The sequence below is a fragment of the Myxine glutinosa genome, chromosome 11 (genome assembly GCF_964187855.1).
Source record: "Myxine glutinosa chromosome 11, kmMyxGlut1.1, whole genome shotgun sequence".
NCBI classification, from domain to species: Eukaryota; Metazoa; Chordata; class Myxini; order Myxiniformes; family Myxinidae; genus Myxine; species Myxine glutinosa.
In genome coordinates this window covers 104,920,815-104,942,159 of record NC_136271.1, presented here as the reverse complement: position 1 = coordinate 104,942,159, position 21,345 = coordinate 104,920,815, and the positions used below count along the sequence as shown (strand labels likewise).

The window sequence follows — 21,345 nt, the reverse complement described above, 5'->3', positions numbered from 1 at the left end:
CCTAAAAACGATCATTCATTCATTCATTCATATTCAGTATTTCCTATCCCACTCTCTTTTCCTGTTCATACATTCCCTTTCGTAATTGTTACCCTGATGCCAGTTCATACCTTTTGTCACCTTTCTGTTCCCTGAGCTTCGATCTTGTGAAGAAAGCAAACGAGAGGAAAAAAAAAATACTGCTCGTCTCGGATTAACTAACTTGAAAGTGATTTGTTTTTGGATACAAGTACTTCATAACAAAAAAAAAAACCTACCTGCAGGCTTTGGTTGTTTCTGGAAGGCAATTTGAGTTATGTAAAAATAATACTTTGGTTTATGAAGCAACATTATTTTCTGACATGTATTTGGACAGTTTTTCAAGCCAATGATGTGTGCGGACAACTCCAGCTACTTTTCGCACTACTCCAAGAGGGTTGTCATCAATGCCTTGATCCTTCACCCTTTGTCAATGCCCTGGGATTGGACACTGGACTTCAACAGGTAATTCACTTCATTATGCTTTCTTTGCTGTTAATCTCTGTGACTTGCTGCAGCTGGAGTAAACCAAAAAAACCATTCTGCCTCAATTGCTCTGCAGAATATCAGCTACATTTCCTGAAACAACGATGCGACAACGATGAAACAGTGATAACAACCCTTACTTTGTGTCTTTTCATACACGAAGAACCAATAAACACGATACTCTTCCTTTCCTCGCACTGTAACATTCAGGAATCAACTGCCTCTCTGTGCTGTGCCAACTATACTTGTGATCTTCAGCAGTTCATGGCCTGGATCAATAAGCTCTTCCTGATGTTACCTTTCTACTTCCTCCAGTTCCACTTCCCAGGAGGTGCTGAATGACTATATAGGTGTCACCCTTCTGCTGTAACTCAAGATTTTAATAAAGGTTCTTGATGGTTGGCTTGCATTTTTAAGACGAAGGCTTTTTTTTTTTTAATTTACTTTTCTGTTTTTCTTTTTTAAGTTTTCAATCTAACTGTTGGAACATTTTTGTGCTTCCACATACTAGCATTTTTCCTCCAAAGGCTTCGTCTTTGAACCCAGCCATTTCCAGCTGTAGATCATGTTGTGATATTTCCCAGTCTGTGAAGTTGTATTTATCACTCCAATTGCTATATTACTGGTTTAATGATTTTCTTTCAGCTTACAAGTTCTCTGTCACTTTATTTTAGCTCATGATACAAGTTTAGTTTTTCGCATGAGTAATATCACTTTTTCTTATCATGATATTTCGTTCCATGAGCTCAATGACTGTTGCTTAGCTCGTGATACAAGTTATTCCAAGTTTTTCTTAGCTCATATTTCACCACTTTAGCTCCTTGTCAATTATTTAACCACATTATTATATACTAATAATCATCATTGTATTCTGGTACTTTAATTAGCAATACAAACAACAACATGCATTTTAAAGGCCATTTTCCCTGCTAGAGCGGGGGTTAGCCTTGCTGTCCCCATGACAATCTTCTCCATTTTGCCCTATTTTCTGCATCTCTCCTTGTTAACCCCCTTGCCCGCATTTCTTCTTCCACCATCTTCAGCCAAGTCTTTCTCGGTCTTCCCCGTCTTCTACTTCGTTCTACATTCATTTCCATCACTCTTCTCAACCAGTCACTTTCATCCTTCCTCAACACATGACCAAACCATCTCAACCTGTTCCTCTTCACAGCATCAATCACAGGCTCTATTCCCATCATCTTTCGCAATTCATCATTTGTCTTCCTCTCTCTCAACGATACTCCGCACATCCGTCGAACCATTCGCATTTCCACCCTTTCCAACCTTCGTTGCTGCTCTACGTTCATTACCCATGTCTCGCTCCCATAAATCATAACACTTCTCACACATGCAGCATACACCTTTCCCTTCAGCTTCAACGACACTCCCCTCATCATCAGCACGCCACTCAATTCCCGAAACTTCTTCCATGCACATCTCACTCGAGCAACCGTTGCCGAGTCTGATCCACCTTCTCCATTCAGCATGTCTCCGAGGTAGCAAAATGTTTTCACACCTTCCAGCTTCACGCCGTCTCCAAGATCCAACTCAACATTTCCTCCATCTGCAGCTCCCTCTGTGCACACCTTACATTTGAATGTAGCTGCCACACTGGTTAATGACCCTCTTAGACCACTACATTTTTGATGAACCCACTCAGCGCACATTGTACACTGAATGGAGTTCACTCCGACACCCTTCCTACACACAGCACAGGGCCACTTCCCAGTTCTTTCCACCTCACCACATGCTTTACCACTTGCCATCACCTTCGTCTTTCTGATATTCACCTTCAGACCTTTTGTCTCCATACATTCCTTCCACGTGTTCATCTTTTCCTTCAGTCCATCCATACTTTCCGCAATCAACACCAGATCATCTGCATACAACAACTCCCACGGTAAACCCTCCTTTACGTTCTGAGCCAGCACCTCCATCACAGCTACAAATAGTAGTGGACTTAGTACCGACCCCTGATGCACTCCCACCTTCACCTCAAACTCACCATTGTTCCCGTCCTTCGTCCTTACAGCTGTGCGCGTTCTTTTGTACATTGCCATCACTACTCCGATCAACCATTCCTCCACTCCTAACTTCCTCAATGCCCATGTCAATACTTTGCGTGGAACCCGATCGAATGCTTTCTCCAGATCAACAAACCCAAGAAACAACTTCTTCCTCTTCTCCATGTACTTCTCCTGCAACTGCCTCACAATGAAAAGCGCGTCTGTCGTTCCTCTTCCTGGCATGAATCCAAACTGCATTTCGTCGATCTTCACTTTCTTCCTTATCCTCCTCTCCAACACCCTTTCCAATACCTTCATTCCATGCTCCAATAACTTTATCGCTCGGTACGAGCCACACTCCAGAGGGTCACCTTTCCCCTTGTATAGAGGGACGAGGGTACTCAGTTCCCAATCCACTGGAATGCGGCCTTCTTTCACCACCAGATTACAGATCTCTGTCATTCTCTTCACACCCCAACTTCCTGCTGCCTTCAACATATCTCCCACAACTCCTGTCGGCCCTCCCGCTTTTCTACCCTTCATTGCTTTTATCGCTTCCTCAACTTCCTTCTCAGTTATCTTCTCTGCCGGTCCTAAAACTGGGTTACTCTCTATGTTGCCATCCCATTCATTCTCTGTATTCAACAGCATTTCCATATATCTTTTCCATCTTCCTTTAATTCCATCTGGGTCGACAACGATTTGTCCCACTTCATTCTTCAAGCAACTCACCCCCATCACATCACACCTCTCTTTCGCTATTTGCTTTGCAATCCTGAATACTGCTTTCTGACCCTCTTCCGAATCCAAGCGTTCTCCGAACATTTTCCTACATGCCTCCTGCGCCTTTGCTACCTCTTTCTTTGCAGCCTTCCTGGCTGCCTTATAACTTTCATGCTCTGCTGTTTCTGCTCCCGTACCCTTCGCCTTCTGCCACTCCTTGAACTTCTACCTTTTCTCGTCAATCCTCTTTCCAACTTCATCATCCCACCACCATGTTTCCGAGTGCCTCAGTGGTCCTTTTGTCCATCCACATACCTCACCAACGGCTCCCAACAGACTAGCTTTCATTGACCTCCAACAACTTTCAAGCACAACCACATCATCCTCGACCCTACTCAGCCTCTCTTTTAATGCCTCCCGTACTGTCACCTCTTTCAACCTCCACACCTTCATTCTCGGTTGGTACTTCACCCGCCGAGCTCTCCTCGCACCTTTCACCCCTACGTCGCAGACAACCAAGTGGTGCTGTGAAACAGCCTCCTCCCCCGGGATCACCTTTGTGTCCCGGAGGTGCCCCCTATCTCGCCTACGCACCATCAGGTAGTCAACGGTTGTCGTCGACCCACCTGACGTGTAGGTAACAAGCTTATTATCCTCTTTCTGGAACTGAGTATTACAAATCAACAAATCAGCTCCATCAGCAAACTCCAAAATCCTTTCACCTTCTCCATTTCTCACACCATATCCGTAACCCCCATGAACTCCGTCAAAACCATCCATACTCCTTCCCACATGTCCATTTAGGTCTCCTCCGACCACAACAACTTCCTCATCTTTCACGTTTTCCATCAGCTTCTCTATCGCACACCAGAACTTGTCCTTCTCTTCATCGCTTCGACCAACCTGCGGAACATATCCCGAGATGACGTTCACCAAGAGCTTTCCAATCATCATTTTCACCATCATCAACCTATCACTCACTCTAGTCACACTCACCACACTGTCTACAAATTCCTCAGAAAACAGGACACCAACACCATTCACGCCCTCCGGGCACCCTTGCCACACAAACTTGTATTTCTGTCCCTGCCTACCCTTCACCATTCTCACACCACTTCCCTTCCATCTCGTCTCTTGCACACAACATATTGTTACGGTTCGCTGTTAAGGATGGTATGTTTGCCGAGCGGAGGCACCGCGACCTAACAGTTTCCCCGATTCACCTGTAGTTGCACACCTGTGCAATCATACCTGGTGCCACCTGCACCCTCCTTCCTTCCTGGACCATTTGGTCAACACAACACACATCACCATCACTCCCTCATACACTGCTCCATCCACCTGTTCAGTTGCACACCTGTGCAATCACACCTGTTCCTCACACACTTTTCACAATACACTTCTGAATACACCTCCAACACTCACACAGCATCATCTAAACTACCTGTTGCCCTGCTAACTTAGTGCTCCCCGTCTTCCCTTTAAACTAAGCACATACCACGTCATTATCATCCACACTAATCGACCTGCGTCCCCACTACCGGTATCATTGTCACTAACTAATCTTAACGTTACCTAAGGTCATCTTCGCTAGATCCCTACACATTATCCAAACCCTCCCTCGGCGAGCTTACACTGCCATAAACCCCATAGAACTAGTGCTCCTTTGCCCCCGCTGTGAGGGATGACAGAGTTGCCGTGCAACTCAGGTGTGCTTCCTCGCACACGTTCCACCACCACCTTACTCTCCGTGTCACACTCAGCCTCGCACGTACACTCCGTATTGCTCTCACTCCCTGTGTCACACCCCGTACACCCCGATGACAGATGACAGAGTTCCACTATCAATTTTACTCGTCCAAATTCAACCAATCAAAAATTTTCTATCCCAAAATTTCGAATCCAAAAACACTATCAGTATTATCATCATCACAGTCCGCTATATCCTAGCCTCGGTGCGTCATGACATCATTAAACTCGGCTTCGCAAAGCCGGGCAATGAATTCGGGTGGTTTGGTCACCTGCAGGTTGAATCCGTCCGGCTTTCGGTTCAAGGGAGGTGGTTTGGTCGGGCCGAGATTCCACGCACCATCTCGGCGCAGTACCTTGCGGTCCCGGGCCCGATGGCTCAATCTCCCCCGGCCGGAACCCCGTCCCCGCCAGGGGGCACCGTTCCGCTTCCTCCCACTCGCCCTTGAACCGGACCGGTCGCCTCGCCCGACAAGGCCCGGACTCGACCGTGCGGGGCGGGGCCAAGCCCGAATCGGCAACGACGCTTCGAAGAGAAGCGACGCAGTATCGATCCGCACCGGGCCTCGCATCCAACAAAGGGCTCCTCGCACCGAGTGCTCGCATCGGCTATCCGTCGCTCTAACCGCTAACCCGGTTACCGTCGATGCTCCACCGGCATGCTCACACGCATACGCTACCCCTTTCACCCTCACCGAGCTCGGTGCTCCAATGCCGTCCGTACATTCCACCAACGCTCTCCCTGTTACACACCACACCTCTCGCGCACACTCTTGCACACACTCGCCGTTCGCACACCTCGGTCCACACCTCAGCTCCGTTACGTCCTCCGTAACACTCACCATGGGCGTGCACTCTGGCATCCACCCACTAACGCGCTCACATGGGCTCTCCCACACTCGCGCTACCACCAACTCAGGTGTGCTTCCTCGCACACGTTCCACCACCACCTTACTCTCCGTGTCACACTCACCCTCGCACGTACACTCCGTATTGCTCTCACTCCCTGTGTCACACCCCGTACACCCCGACGTGCATTCTCGCTCGCACTCGGTATCACACTCGCGCTTCGTAACACGCTCACCCTTTGACGCACACTTTTTCCTCACATGCGTGCCATTTTTACTCACACGGGACCCTTCACCAATGCCCGGATGCTTCCTCGATCCCAAGCGCGCGAAAATTATTTTGTCGCCAAACATCCTCTTACAAAATCTCCCCGCACAATACACAGCACGACTCACCTGGGGGATCCTTTTCTCCACGCGCACCTGCAAACTTCCATTCGGGTTAAGCACAGCATCGTGATGTGAGCAGGGACTTTGCACATTTTCCATTTCTCCCTGCAATTCCCAGGCTACCTCTGTCATCTCTTCAATTTTAATTCCCAGCACTGCTTTTTCTTTATTCACCTCAACGACCGCTGGCTTTAATAAAATCCCCTCTTCTACCTCAGCGGTCGCCGGCTTTTCCATACCCGTGTCGCGATTTCTACACCCGTCATTTTACCCGCGCTTTCCTCCACTTCGCTCAACCAGTGCTTCTCGACCAGCGTTACCTCGTCGTGCACCCCTGGGACCCTTTCGCCCAACTTGCGGTCTCTGTCCCTCTGCTCCCTTTCCTCCCTATCGGCCCTCATTCCGTTCGTTATTGCTTCAATTTGGTTTCCCAATTGCTCACTGTTAGCCCTCCTTTCGTTCATTATTCTGTTTTCCTTTTTTTTTCTATCAGCCCTCATTCGCTCACTATTCTTGTCCATAAGGGCCTTCATTTGTATCATAAAAAGGTTTGAATCCACCAATGCTGCTACGGTCACGGGCGCCGCTAAATTTGGTGCCGCTACACCCACGTGCGCGAGGACGCCATTTTGCGCGCCTGACACCTCCTCAACCACCTCCTCATTATTCTCACCCCTCTGATCCTGGGTTACTCCTAACCCCCCTTCTAGCTCACCCACCTGCATCCGATCGCCTTGACCAGCCATGGCGCGATTTCAAAATTCGGGTTTTTCTTTAAAACAATTTCAGCAGCTTCTAATTTTGAGCGCGTTACGCGCGCTTCGGGTCCGACCCCGCTCCCGACACCAATTGTTACGCCAATTGTACAATTGTGTCCAAAATTTGGGCTAAATGAATTTAGTCCCAGGTCCGAATCCGACACTCCTGACACCAATTGTTACGGCCAATAGTACAATTGGTGTTCCAGAATTTGGGCTAAATAAATTTAGTCCCAGGTCCGAATCCGACACTCCTGACACCAATTGTTACGGTTCGCGGTTAAGGATGTTATGTTTGCCGAGCGGAGGCCCCGCGACCTAACAGTTTCCCCGATTCACCCGATTCACTCGAACGTTGGCCGTATCGCGCCACAGCTATTCAACGAGGGAAAAGACAAAGACGACACAGATGTGAAGAAGAGGAAGACGAAGGCAAACAAAGGTTTGAAATACGATTACTATTTATTACTATTTACAGGCTCAAAGAAACCAAGGAGAAGGAAAGATAATAAAATAATATACAGAAGCTTTTAGAGACACAGTGAAAATACTAGCTTATACAAACTTAATGAACTACCCAGGACAGAACAAACAGAAACGGACTCACACGGGGAATTGCAGAGTGGATTGGCTGGAAGGAGAGGGAGGTCCAACGGGTCCGGCAGCACGATCGGCGCGTTGGGCAGCCGCCGTTCCTTCGCGGCCCTGCTCAAAACCGCCGTCCAGGCCCCAAGCAGCTGTTGAGTGTTGTTGCTGCTGTGGACGCTGCTGCTGCTGAGCAAGGCGACGAATAGCAGGCTTTGTGCTTCCCTGGATGATCTCCTTTGAACAAGAATCGCTGCTGGATGATCTCTTCTCTTGGACACGAATCGCTGCTGGATGATCTCCCTTCTCTCTCTCTCGTAGGACCTCCTTGCAACTCAGCTCAGCCCTTTTCATGGACCTCACCACGCAGCTCAGCCCTTTCGCACTTCTTGGACCCTTTTTGCAACTCCGCCCTGGTCACTCTTGCGCGCGCGCTTTTATAACGCCGCCGGCGATTAAGCCGCCGGCCTTCAGGACACGCCCATCGGTGTGCTCACCTCGGCCCTGGTTGGTCGCGCGACCCTCTGGCTCCGCCCTCGATGACGACGGGCGGGCACGCCTTTCTTCCCCAACCCAAGCACATGTTCAATGGCGGCAATTGTAGTTGGCAATGCGAATGGCAATTGACGAAAGGGGAAATGGAGGTTTTTGGGAATGGGAATGAAGGGAATCTATCTTTTTCACTTGGTGCAATGGAGTGTCATTTTAATGGAAGACAAGGCCTTACCCTAAAACACATAATAAGGATATAAGCTACTGAACAAGGGTTTTATTGTGTCCTTCAATGGATGCTTTATGGAATTAACTACCGGAACGCCCTTTTAACCTTTACACAACACTGGAGGCAGGAGGGGCCAGAATCAAACAATTTACTATACAATAAAAAAACATAATCCTCATATCCGCAACAATATGTCTACTCTTCTTCTGACCAATACTTCCACCACTTCTCCTGATCTCCCTGTCATTGTCCCTACATTCCATGTCCCAAACTTCAGAAACCGATCTCCACTTCGGGCTGTACCCTGCCCATATGTAGTTGTAATTGTCATGGGTCTCTTTTTGAGGCAATGTTTTTATGGCCAGATGCCCTTCCTGACGCCAGTGTTATGTTGTCATGAATTATTTTCTGGGACATGCTTTCCTGATCTTTCAGGGGTTGGGATGTTGAAGTTTTTGCAGATGCCTTATTGGATTGTTCTGCACATGTTATGCCATTATAGCACGTGCAGTGTTTATGCCTCCGCCCCCCAAGGTGGCCAGAGGGCAGAGGCATTATGTTTTCGGGTTGTCCGTCCGTCCATATTTTTTGTCCATGACCTAAACCTTGTTTTTCTCAGCAACACATGTCCGATTGAGACAAAACTTTCAGGATAGGAGTGACACCCATGCAGAATGTTTTTTTAATAATAATAATTGTGTGGCATCGGTCACGTGGATATGGCAGCCATCTTTGATTAAACACAAGTAATAATAAAAAGATTTCTCGGAAACCGCTGAATGGAAAAATAAAAAACTTGGCACATTGTCAAGTACTCCCAATGGGGAACAAAAGCATGATGATGAGGATGACATCAGTGAAGTGGTATACCAGCCATAAATGTTTTAATCGAATGCCTTATCCTAAAAGTCTGAAATTGCATGCACATGATCTCTGACCCATTTGTATTGAAATATTAAATTTATGACATCATAGATCGCATAGTTTGTCAGCCATATTGTATTGAAGGAAAATATAAAATAATTTTATCTCTGAAACCGCTTACCCTATCGATACGAAATTTTACAAATGCCATCGAGCCCCATTGTTGCATATAGTTTGAAAATGATGTCGTAGGTCACATGGTTTGGCAGCCACCTTGGATATAAAACTTAACATTATGCGATCAACACGAAACTCCACAAATGTGATCCCCTCCCCATACATATGCAGGGTGTACATTTTTAGATGTCATATATATATATATATATATATATGCATATATATATATATCACGTGGTTTGGCAGCCATATTAGCTTGAAAGCCGATATAAAAAAAAATCCCTTCTCCAAAAACACTTCACCGATCGATGTGAAACCTGTCCTGTGGTAAAAATGTGGTACTTCAAAACAGCTGAAGGGATTTAAACCAAACTTGTTTATTTTTAGGACAGTGAATGAGGGTATCTACCAATTTTCACAGGCAGGGACCATGCGGAGGCATATTGGCGACAGTCGCATTGCTCCAGTTAGGTTTCCTCTACATATTAAAACTCCTCGAAGTATTCTTATTATTCTTCCGCCTTATTTTTCACGTCCAAAATTTTTAAAAGAAACGTTCTCAGCAACTATTGGTCCGATTGACACAATTTTCACCAAGTGATTGGCTGGCATGTATAATTTTTTTACTGCTAATTATGACATCATACGTCACGTGGTATGGGGGCCATCTTGGAAAAAACCTTCAACTTCTCACGTAAGAGCGTGAGAGATCTCGCGAGATCTTGGAGACGGCGGCAGGGATTTTCGAAGCTCCACACGGTCTCCACGTTTTTCGAAGTTAAGTCTGTTCACAATTGTATTTTGTCGAAACTGTATTTATCTGTATTTTGTCGAAACTGTATTTATCTTTCGGTGTGTGTAGTTATTGTGTGCAACTTTGGTTGTTTCTCGGTGTTTATCTTTCATAAATTGATCGTCTGTTTGCCGTGTCGCGAGCAAGGCCTTTGCCGCGTCGCGAACGATTTGAAATCGAAGTTAAGTGATTGTTCCCATTTGTATTTTCGTTAAAACTGTATTTATTTATGGTGTTGTACGTATATTGTGTCCCGACGAAGATTTTTCGGTGCAAATCTTTCATACCTGTATTGAAAATCGTGTTAATTTCGTGTCGTGTCTTGAGGCCTTGTACAGTGTGCACTGTACAACCTTGAGGCTTTGTTTTTCTCAGCGGTCCGTCGTTTGTGATCCAATAACTTTCGTTCTCTGTATTCCCAGTCTTTTCACCCATAGCCTACTTCCTTGTGTAAATCTCAACTCAAAAAAAACAAAACAAAAAAAAAACATTTCCTTCTCTGTTCTCATTCGTTTATTCATTCTTATTCGTTCGTTCGTTCTTCGACCACGTGTTTCTCCCCCATTTCCCCAGATATTTTTCACTCATTAACCTTCAATGTTTACACTTTCCCCTCAAGTTATGTATTCCGTCATATTTTATAACACCTTTTTCTTCTTCTTCTTTAAAAGGCTGCTTTCGACTTGCTCACCAAATCAATTCATCCCAAAAAAAATATCCATCTCCTATAGTGCCTTTTTTCTACATTCCCTAAACTCTCCTGCACTCCATCCTCCATCCAGCGTCCTTAAACGTATTTTTAACTCGAAGGTCACAAGAAACTCATTTTGCAATAAATGTTCGTTTCCCATAAATCGTACACTTTCAAAAATCCAATCTCACCCCTCCCCTCCAAATCTTCCCCATAACCCCTCCCCTCCAAATCTTCCCCATCACCCCTCCCCTCCAAATCTTCCCCATCACCCATCCCTTTCAAATCTCCCCCCTTGCCCCCTCCCTCCTAAACTACCCCCTCACCCCTCCCCGCCAAGACGCCCCCTCGCCCCTCCCCTCCTAGACTCCTGCCTCACCCCTCCCCTCCAAATCTCCCCCATATCCCATCCCTTTCAAATCCCTCCCCTTGTCCCTTCCCTCCCAAACTCCCCCCTCACCCCTCCCCTTCAAATCTCCCCACCCTCATTGCTTCTCAATTTCCCCCCTCTCACTCCCCCTCCTCAAAGCGTCCTCCCCGCTTCTTCCCCCTTCAAACTCTCACCTCCATCTCCCCCAACCTTCTGCCTCGCTCTTCCCCCTCCTCAATTAACACCTCATTGTGGCTCACCCAATCACCATCAAACCTTTTGTCCGCCCCATCCTTCCCTTTCTCCGAGCTATTCTGAAATCTCTGACACACCTTCAACAGCTCTCCCTACCTCTTCCACCTCTTCCACATCTTACCCTACCCCTCCTCCCCCCTGTTCTGTATCTGATGCTCCCCCTTCCTCTTCATTAACGGTATGGACCTCAAACATCCGGGGCCTTCGTTCAAACTTAACTGATCTCTCCATACAGGTTGCTTCTGTCAAACCAGACGTGATCTGCTTAACAGAAACTTTCCTCCTTTATGATGTCTCTGATTCCATAGTATCTCTCCCGGGCTACTCCCTCCTCCGGTATGATAGACCTGAGCCTCGTCCTGGAGGCGGGGTTGCTATCTTTATCAAAAACTCTCTTCCTCACTCGCCCTGCACTGCACTCTCTCCACCTCACCCCCAGGAATACCTCTGGCTACGGCTTCCCCTTCGCTCCCACCTCTTGTTCATATGTGTGTTGTACCGTCCACCAAACAGTGATGACTCCATCTACATCTCGCTGTCTGATGATATGGACCAACTTCTATCTACTCATCCCAACTCTCTCTTCCTCATATGTGGTGATTTCAACTGTCATCATGCCAGTTGGCTGGGTGTGGGTACCTCTCTCACCAGCCATGGCTCCTCAGCAAAGGACTTCTGCGACTCACTGGGACTGACACAATTTGTCAATTTCCCGACCCGGATCTCAGTCAACGGAACATCTTCTCTTCTGGACTTGGTCATGACTAACTTCCCTGAAAATGTCTGCTGCTCTTCTTCTGCTCCGATCGGATCATCTGATCATGTCCTTGTTAAAGTGGACATCTCTCTGACCATCCTCAGGGAGCCTGCTCAGCGTCGACGAGTCTGGCATTTCACTCAGGCCAACTGGCACGGTCTTCAAGCAGCCATCAATCATCTGGACTGGTCTCCCATCTCTACCACCTCTGACATCAACTCATCCTGGGAATTCTTCCAAAGTAAATTGCTCTCTCTCATGCACAGATTTATCCCATCTCGTCTTCAGTTGTCATACCCTTCCTCCCGTCCATGGTACACGGAATCTTGTGGTGAGGCTGTTGCCCAGAAACAACTTGCCTTCGTCTCCTGGAAAGCAAATCCAACGGAAGGAAATCTCATTTCCTTTCACAAAGCCCGAAACAAGTGTGTGTCCACCCTCAGGAGAGCCAGGAAACAATATCTCTCCGTTCTCAAGACCGAACTCTCTTATCTGTCTCCCTCTTCCAAATCCTGGTGGCGTCTGGTCAAATCCGTTTCTGGTGTTTGTTCCCCCTCCATCCCCTCCCTTACCTCAAACGGCTACACAGCTGACTCCGCACGTGAAAAAGCTGAATGCCTCAACTCTGTGTTTGCCTCTAAATCTTGTGTCCCAAACCCATCCCTCTCTGTACCCACCATACCCAGTCGTACCCTGCTGCTCCTGGACTCCGTGTCCTTTCCTCCTGACAAGGTGGAAAAGTTTCTGTCAACCCTCGACTCTGATTCTGCAACTGGACCCGACGGCATCAGCCCACGGGTCCTAAAATCCTGCTCTGCTGCTCTATCTCACCCTCTCTCTGTTCTCTTCACCCTCTCTTTTGCTCAAGGTCAACTGCCATCTGCTTGGAAATCAGCCAACATCACCGCTTTGCACAAAAAAGGTGCAAAAACAGATCCTAGCAACTACAGACCAATCAGCCTTCTCCCAATTATCAGCAAAGTCATGGAATCCATCATTGCTTCGGATATGAAATCTTTCCTCTTCTCCAATGGCTTGATCTCTGATCATCAATTTGGTTTCAGACCAGGTCACTCTACTCTGGACATGCTGCTTCTGCTGTCTCAACAATGGCTGGAGGTCCTCAATGCCAAACAGGAAATTAGAGCTGTCTCCCTCGACATATCACGTGCCTTCGACACGGTCTGGCACCCCGCTCTGCTCACCAAACTCTTCTCCTTTGGTATCCATGGAAATCTCCACGCATGGCTGGCGGACTTCCTCTCTAGTCGTCGTCAACGTGTGGCCCTGAATGGGTTTCTCACATCTCCTCTTCCTGTTCAGGCTGGAGTTCCCCAAGGCAGTGTTCTGGGCCCCGTGCTTTTTCTGGTCTTCATCAATGATCTCTCTGACTCTCTCGAAAATCCTCTCTATCACTTTGCTGATGACTCCACTCTCTGCCGCTCCATTCCTCTTCCCTCAGATCGGCAGTCTGCTGCCTCCTCACTCTCTGAAGACCTGGACAAAATCACAGACTGGTCAAACAAGTGGAACATGTCTTTCAATCCTGACAAATCTCACACTCTTACTATGTCTCTCCGAAAAGATCGACTGGACAACCCTCCCATCTACTTTCTCAACAATCCTCTCCAAGAAGTTCTGTCGCTCAAGATTTTGGGTCTCACTATCTGCCATGATCTTTCTTGGGAAAACCACATTTCCAAGCTGGCCTCCAAAGCCAGTCGCCGACTGGGCATCCTCCGTCGTGCGAAGTCCTTCCTTGGCACACCTGAGCTCCTCACCACATACAAGGCTTTCATCCACAGCTCAATGGAATACTGTTCTCCCCTATGGGCCGGTGCTCCTGCCTCACACCTAGCTCGGCTTCACGCTGTTGAAACCAAAGCTTTCAGAATTATTGGAATCTCCCGCGATGAAGCTATCTCTGAGGGCCTTTCACTCACTCACACCGCAGGCAGGTAGGTGGTCTTTCTGTCTTCTACCGACTCCTCTCCGGCCTTGCACCCCCAGCTCTCTCTGTGCTCTGTCCCCCAAATATTCCTACAGGTCGCACAAGATCTGCCAGCAACCCTCTGATGGTTAAACTGCCGAAATCTCGGCTCTCTGCTCACCTTCACTCTTTCATTCCTCTTTTCTCCCGCCTCTGGAACAAACTCCCTCACTCCCTTCAATCCCACTCCTCCCTCCAGGTCTTTAAAACAGCTGTTCACCACCATCTCTTATCTTCCCCCATCCAAAACCTTGATCTTTTCTACCCCCGCTAATTCACCCCAGATCCACCTTGTTTGAAATTCCAACTTCTTTCCTGGAAGTCCTGGCAGTGTCCATATGTTTTATACCTCTCCCACCGCCCCCTTCCCATGCCCCCCCCATCCCCCCCAAAGCCCTCGCCCTCTCTCAGATCTCTCGATGTCTCCATGTCTCTCGGTCCCTGCTCTCAAATGTTGTGTTTGTGTCCTTCCCCCTCTCTCCCCATCTTGTCTACCGCTCCCGATGTTATATGTTTTATGTGTCGGTTTGTCCTTCTGTGTGATTAATGTTCGCTCTTTCACGAGCCTCGATCTTGTATACAACAAAAAAAAAAAAAAAAATGACCCCCAGACATACACAGCCCTCCCCCCCCCCCCCCAGGAACCGTAGCTCCTGCAAGGCTCACCGCAGGCGCTGCCATTCCAGCCTTAACACAAAAAAAAAAAAAAAACTTTGCCCCTGTATCTCCAAAATGGGTCAATGGAAAAAATGGAGTCATGGCTCATTCTAAAGAACTCTGTATTGGGACCAAAAAATATGTTTCTTTAGGATATTAAAAGTGCTAACATTATGAGGTTAGAATTCGACAAATAGAACCCTTTATGTCACGAATATATTTTTTGTCCATGACCTAAGTGAAAAAAATTCAGAATCAAAATAATTTTGATGTCATACGTCACATGGTTCGACCGCCAAATTGTTCTTCGTGAAAAACACCAAAAACCCTTTTTCTCAAACGGCTGAACAGATCGAGCCCAAACTTTGCAGCTTTTATCGCATACCCAAGACGAACAAATCATCACCCTGTTGTGTGGTCATCGGTCACATGGTTTAAGAGTTATGACGTTTTGAAGCATAAACTTTCAAACATATCTCCTTCATTTTTGAAGATATCGAGTGGAAATTTCATACAAAATGTTCCCCATGTGGGGAAGCCAAAACTTTATTTGGGAAGTTGCGATAAGTCACATGGTTTGGCTGCATTAGATACTTGAACGAACATCTTAAAAACCTTCTATCTCTTGTACCGCTGCATTGATCGACGTGAAACTTTAATGTAATGTAGCTGTCATCAAGCGGAATAAGTGTTTAAAATTTCAACATGATTGGTTGTCCGGTCTGGAAGCATACAGTTGTTATTGTGTGAAGAAGAAGAAGAAACTCTACATTTTATTTTCTCCAGCTTTGTGACTTTTCAGTGCATCTTTTATTATGATGAAAGTGGGGTTGTATCAAAGCGTGTTCGACGAAAGCGGGGTTGTATCAAAGCGTGTCCAAGGAAAGCTGGGTTGTATCAAAGTGTGTCCGATGCCACGACATTGATTACATACGTCTATTAATTATGTACTATCACAATGTACCTTTCAACACTTTGGACTGCTGAGACCTATTTTACCTCTAAGACCACCAAGACCCCAAAATACCCTGAAGACCCTTAAATACGACGAAGAACCAGAGGACCCCAGGACTCCAAAGACCCCGAGGACTCAAAAGACCCAAAAAGAGCCTGAGGACCCAAAAGAGCCTGAGGACTCGAAAGTCCCAAAAATTCCCCGAGGACTGAAGAAGAGCCAAAAGCCCCTGAGGAGTCCAAAGATCCAAAAGACTCCGAAGACTCATAACATCCCAATGACGCAAAAGACCCTGAGGACCCAAATGACACTGAGGACTCTGGACACTCACAGGACAATGCCAGACAATAGGAGGTAAATGGTGGGTGGTTCGTGTGCAGCCACCCGGCTGCTGGTTGCATCATTTTCAGTGGGTGTGTCTGCCGTTGATGCAATGCCTCTCTTTCGCCAGTGATCTGGTACTCATTTTGCCGACCTCGGAAGGATGACAGGCTGAGTCAACCCCATTTGGCGTTAACTAAACGGAATTCGAACTCAGGACCTTAGGATCCCAAGCCCACCGCCAACACCAGGTATAGGAGGTAAATTAAACAGGGCTTTAGGTTGTATTTGTACCAAGATCAATTATAAATCAAAAGAGGTTGTTTAAACACTGTACAGGATTTTGTGATACCTCATGTAGAATATTGTGTGCAGTTTTGGTCACCACATCTTAAAGACAATAAAGGACAAAGGTAAATGGAGAAGAAGAAGGGCATAGCTGCCTAAGAGAGAGAATTCAGTGCAGTCTGTTAGCTAGTCCAACGAAAAAGGAAGGGTGTTGGTACAGCACAGGTATGATGGGTGGAATAGCATCCTCCTGCATCGAATCTCCTTGCTAGATGTAAATCATACTAAAATACTGTTACATTTGTGGGGGTAGAGAATGGAATACTATCGTGGAGGCAGGATTTTATAGGTGGAGCATGGACCATGGATGCGGAGGAGACATTTCGATGTATTTAAGCAGGGAAACTGGAGCTTAAGATTGTTTGTGTCTTCACACAGAGGGGGTAGTGGGGTGTGGGGTGGAGCTATGTTAAGTAGATAGGGGTTAAGGTTAGTTTTCCCCCAGTTTGTGATTGCCTCCTGTAGCTGTGCGTGCTTTTGGAGTTTTGGTGCGTGCTTTTGAAGAGCGAGGAGCTCTTGGCTGCGTGGGCAGCAGTGCGAGGGAAGAAGAAGTCTCTCTCTGGTTCTGGTCTCTCTTGGTATTTTTGTTCTCACTCGGTCGCTTTTGTGCTTGCTCTTCTGGCTGGGTGTGCTGGTGCTGAGAAAGCGGTGTGGAACTTTTGCGATAGTGGGGAGGAGGTATAAATGGCAGTTTGTGGGGCCCTTGGCGCTTTGGATGGAGTGGGGACCAAAAGAGTGCCACCCGCACGGGTTACCTCACATACCTGGAGCTGTGGAGAGCGACTCCGTGCCATTGCTCACACGTTTATCGCGCGAGCGGCTTCGGGCCACTTTGTACTGCCGACTTCATTTAACGATCTCGTTGAGCAAGCTGAGTGCCGGCTGACCAGAGAAAACAATTTATTTTATTTTGTCATTCCCCTGTTGTGTATTTGTGTCTGAATGGACACGTCTCAAATTAGAAATTAGATTTACCTCACCTTTCATTGTTATCGCATTACATTTATTATCGTGTTACTTTCATTTGTTGCCGTGTGTTTGTTTATTCGTTGTGGGTTTTGGGAATCGACCCGTGTGCATCGTCCAGGTAAGCACCTCGCCACCTTCTGTCCCGCGCGCGCCATAATAACCACCGCCATTATTCAGCCGTTTGCCTCGGGAATTGAGGCATAATAACCGTGTGCATAATAACCGTCCGGCTATCCATCCAAGGTTGGTGTTCTTTGGCCCGGACGTGACAATACGCAATTTGGCATCTGTCTGTCTGTCTGATGATTTTTTTGACCTAGCCAATCTCAATCAAACTTGACAGGATGACTAAGGGTTACACAATGAAGGTTGTAGCACATTCATTTGCCCCGCTCCCTAAGGAGGTTTTCTTCCCCACGCGGGTTTATCCCAACATTGCCGCCAATGGGGATGCGTGTTGAGGTGTATAGTCATGTTAAATTGACTTTTAGTCAGGTTCACTATGTCAATAAATTATATTTCGTTCAAAATCATGGTAGATTAGCAAACCTATACATTTTTGGAAAGGTTATAGCATAAGGAAACTAAAAATCAATGTTTACATTTGGAGAGATACCTGTATGGCGGCCATTTTGGATTTTCAAAATGGCCACTGTAAAATACATATTTTGTTCTATTTCTGCCTCTAATTACCCTAAAAACTTTTTAAAATATACTAAACCTATATTTTCAGGGACAAGGAATCCAATGAAAGTATCAAATTAGTGCTATGGGGAATGGTAAGACACGAATCAAAGGTTTTGAATTGCAAAATACTGTCTTTATATTCGCGATAAGTTGCATAATCAAATACATGTTATCATTTTGTACAGGCAGTTAATAACATCAAAATGTGTCACAATAATTCATATCACCAAACATACACAGGCAGTCAGCAAAATCATATATACACATGCAGTCAGTATAACTTCACATCTACACAGGCAGTCAATGACAAAATATACACAGGCAGTCAATGGCATCAAACATACACGATTACAGAATATGCCATTTAGAGTTCGTCATCACTGTCCTGTGTGTCGTATCCGACAATATAGTCCGCATCGTTTTCACAGTCCGTTCCACACAATCAAAGGTCGGTCAAATTGATTGGCAAATCGAATTGGTCGATCGAATCGATTTCGATGAATCGAATCAAATCGATCGAATTGGTTGAATGGTCGAATGGTCGATCGAAGCGATTGGTCAAATGGTCGAATTGGTCGAATGGAATTGGTCGATTGGTCGAATTGGTCGAATCGAATTGGTCGGAATTGGCAAATGTAAACATTGATTTTCTGATTTTCCATGTAATAACGTTTCCAAAAATGTATAGGTTTGCTAATCTACCATGATTTTGAACGAAAAAACATAGTGAACCTGACTATTTATTGTGGCTTTTTTTCCAAGGCTGCTTCTAATAAAACTTACGATAATTCCATAATATTAATGTTATTACAAAACAATATTAATACCAATAATATCCCACCCCCCTAAGGTTTTTTTTTTTTGTTTTTTTTGCCATTTTTACATTTGCCATTTTAACGATCACAGTAAATAACTTATCTTGCCGTTTTCTTGGGAACAACGGCCTCCACGGGAAGTAAAAATATTATAAACCACAAACATGTTTGATTACCTTTTTAAATAGTCGATAATGCTATTTAACACTGAACTGAAATAAATGTAGACGAATCCGGACATTAGTCCATGCTTATCACGTCGACGATCGCACCTGATCACAGATCTACTGCAGTCTATATACCCCACAAGTGTTAATGACAAGACCTTTCCTGCCGTTTCTGTGTAGTTCTTCCAAGGTGAGTTTGTGGCGTTTTTCCAAAGCTCCTTCTCATCACAAAAGTAAAACAAACACTTATGATAATAGCATATTATAAATTATATGACAAAACAATATTCCCCACTCCTCAAGCAATTTTGTGAGTTGCGATATCCCACCCCCACCCGCAAACCCCCGCCCCCTCCCCGACATCGTCACTGAAGTAAATTTTACTATCTGGAATTTTGAATGGTGTAGCACGGTCTGATCCTTTCAATTACCTGATCTAACATTTTATAAAGTAATCTTGGTAAAAATTCCAGGGGCATAGAAAAGGCCCCTTTATATATGGTATGTGCCATGTTGCAAAGTATAGAAAAGAAGGGACATTCAAAATTTTTTTATTGTGTGCATGCTGGACCAAGTAAGTAATGCTCCAGAAAAGTTCACATAAAGGGGCACCAATTTGATTCATACAGCTACATGAAGAAGTAAATGTACGAGTATTTGCAGTAAATGTACGAGTATGATGCAGTTTCAGTTTCTTGGTTTCAAAGGGACCTCTTCGCGATCGCGAATTAATTTTTTTTAACAAATTAGATTTCACACACGTGCACATTATCTCATTCGTTTTCAAGGTACACAGAAAACTTTACGTACTGATGGGTTTTAACCTATATATATGTGGCCCTGTTGGAGGAAACCTCAGGGGTCTTATTCCTCAAAGACCACCGGCTCAAAAGTTCATTGAGTCGTTTATTAAAAATATCTATTCACAGCGCAACTATCATAATGTACACATCTGATAGGAGCGACAAACATGTTGCCTGGCCGACGTCATAGCGCACTCTGGTGACGGTCTCAAGAATGTCCCTTCTTTTCTATAGTATGCCACATGGCACATTCCATGCAAAGGGCCCTGTTCTATGCTCCTGGCGTTTTTCACAAGATACATTTTAAATACAAACAAAATGCATTTGTTTATCGTGCAAGACTTTATTGAGGACGATATAAAACTTGAAAAATCAAGGGGAGAAAAAAATAATTAAACCCAGATGGGGTTCAACCCCACAATCCCCAGTTTTGGGAGTGATGCCTTATCCTTTAGGCTTAGGGCATAGGCCATTGGGGCAGCACTTTGGAATATATGTTTTAAAGGGGTTGTGTGTGTGTGTGTGTGTGTGTGTGTGTGTGTGTGTGTGTGTGTGTGTGTGTGTGTGTGTGTGTGTGTGTGTGTGTGTCTCTCACAGTCAGTCAGTCGAAGCCGAGAAACGTATTTTCAGTCCCCATGTTAAAGTTGCATGCAGAGAAACGATTTCATATAAAGGGAGGGGAGCTTTGCGCCTCTTTGATGTACAGTCTGATCCATTCAATTACCAGGTGTAACATGTTATAATGTCATACGCGGTCTGATCCTTTCAATGACCTGATCTCACATGTTGTAATGTCATGCAAGGTCTGATTCTTTCAATGACCTGATCTAACATGTTAAAATATCATGCATGTTCTGATCTAACATGTTATAATATGCATGTTCTGATCCTTTCAATGACCTGACATAGCATGTTATAATGTCAAGCATGTTCTGATCCTTTCAATGACCTGATCTAACATGTTATCATATCATGCATGTTCTGACCCTTTCGTTTACTCGATCGAACTTGTTATAATATCATGCACAGTCTTATACTTTCAATGATCTGATCTAACATGTTATAATGTCATGCATGTTCTGTTCTGACATGTTATCATATGCATGGTCTGATCCTTTCAAAGACCTGATAAACCTCCGCCACCAAAGGTGGATGGACGTTATGTTTTCACCCCGTCTGTCTGTCTGTCTGTCTGTCCGTTTGTGAACAAAATATCTCAAAGTTGTGAACAGATTCAGACGAAATTTGGCAGCGATGTATCATATGTGACAATGACGAAATGATTAGATTTTGGTGAAGATCCGGACTCGGATCTGGCTTGTATAAAATTTTAAGTGGTTCACCATTGGGAGATAGGGCCAAAAATGATACATAGCAGGCTATCACAAAAAGTTGTGGACGGATTTGGACGAAACTTGTTGGACCTGTTATGTGTGTGACGA

At 45.6% G+C, this 21,345-nt stretch overlaps 1 protein-coding gene across 17 annotated transcripts in view; it reads left to right on the top strand.

Moving 5' to 3' along the window:
• Window positions 1-21,345, top strand: part of USP48 (ubiquitin specific peptidase 48) — a 250,247-nt gene that overhangs the window by 57,446 nt on the left and 171,456 nt on the right. For 14 of the 17 annotated variants that reach the window (XR_013625012.1, XR_013625013.1, XR_013625011.1 and 11 more), the window contains exon 4: window positions 356-483. Coding sequence is in view for 9 of the 17 variants with exons in the window: in XM_078786944.1 (XP_078643070.1) it covers window positions 356-483 (128 nt within the window). In the remaining 8 variants the exon portion in view is untranslated. Of the gene's footprint in view, window positions 1-355; window positions 484-714; window positions 836-21,345 lie in introns of all 17 variants that reach the window. The other 3 variants (XM_078786950.1, XM_078786949.1, XM_078786948.1) reach the window with 1 other exon arrangement.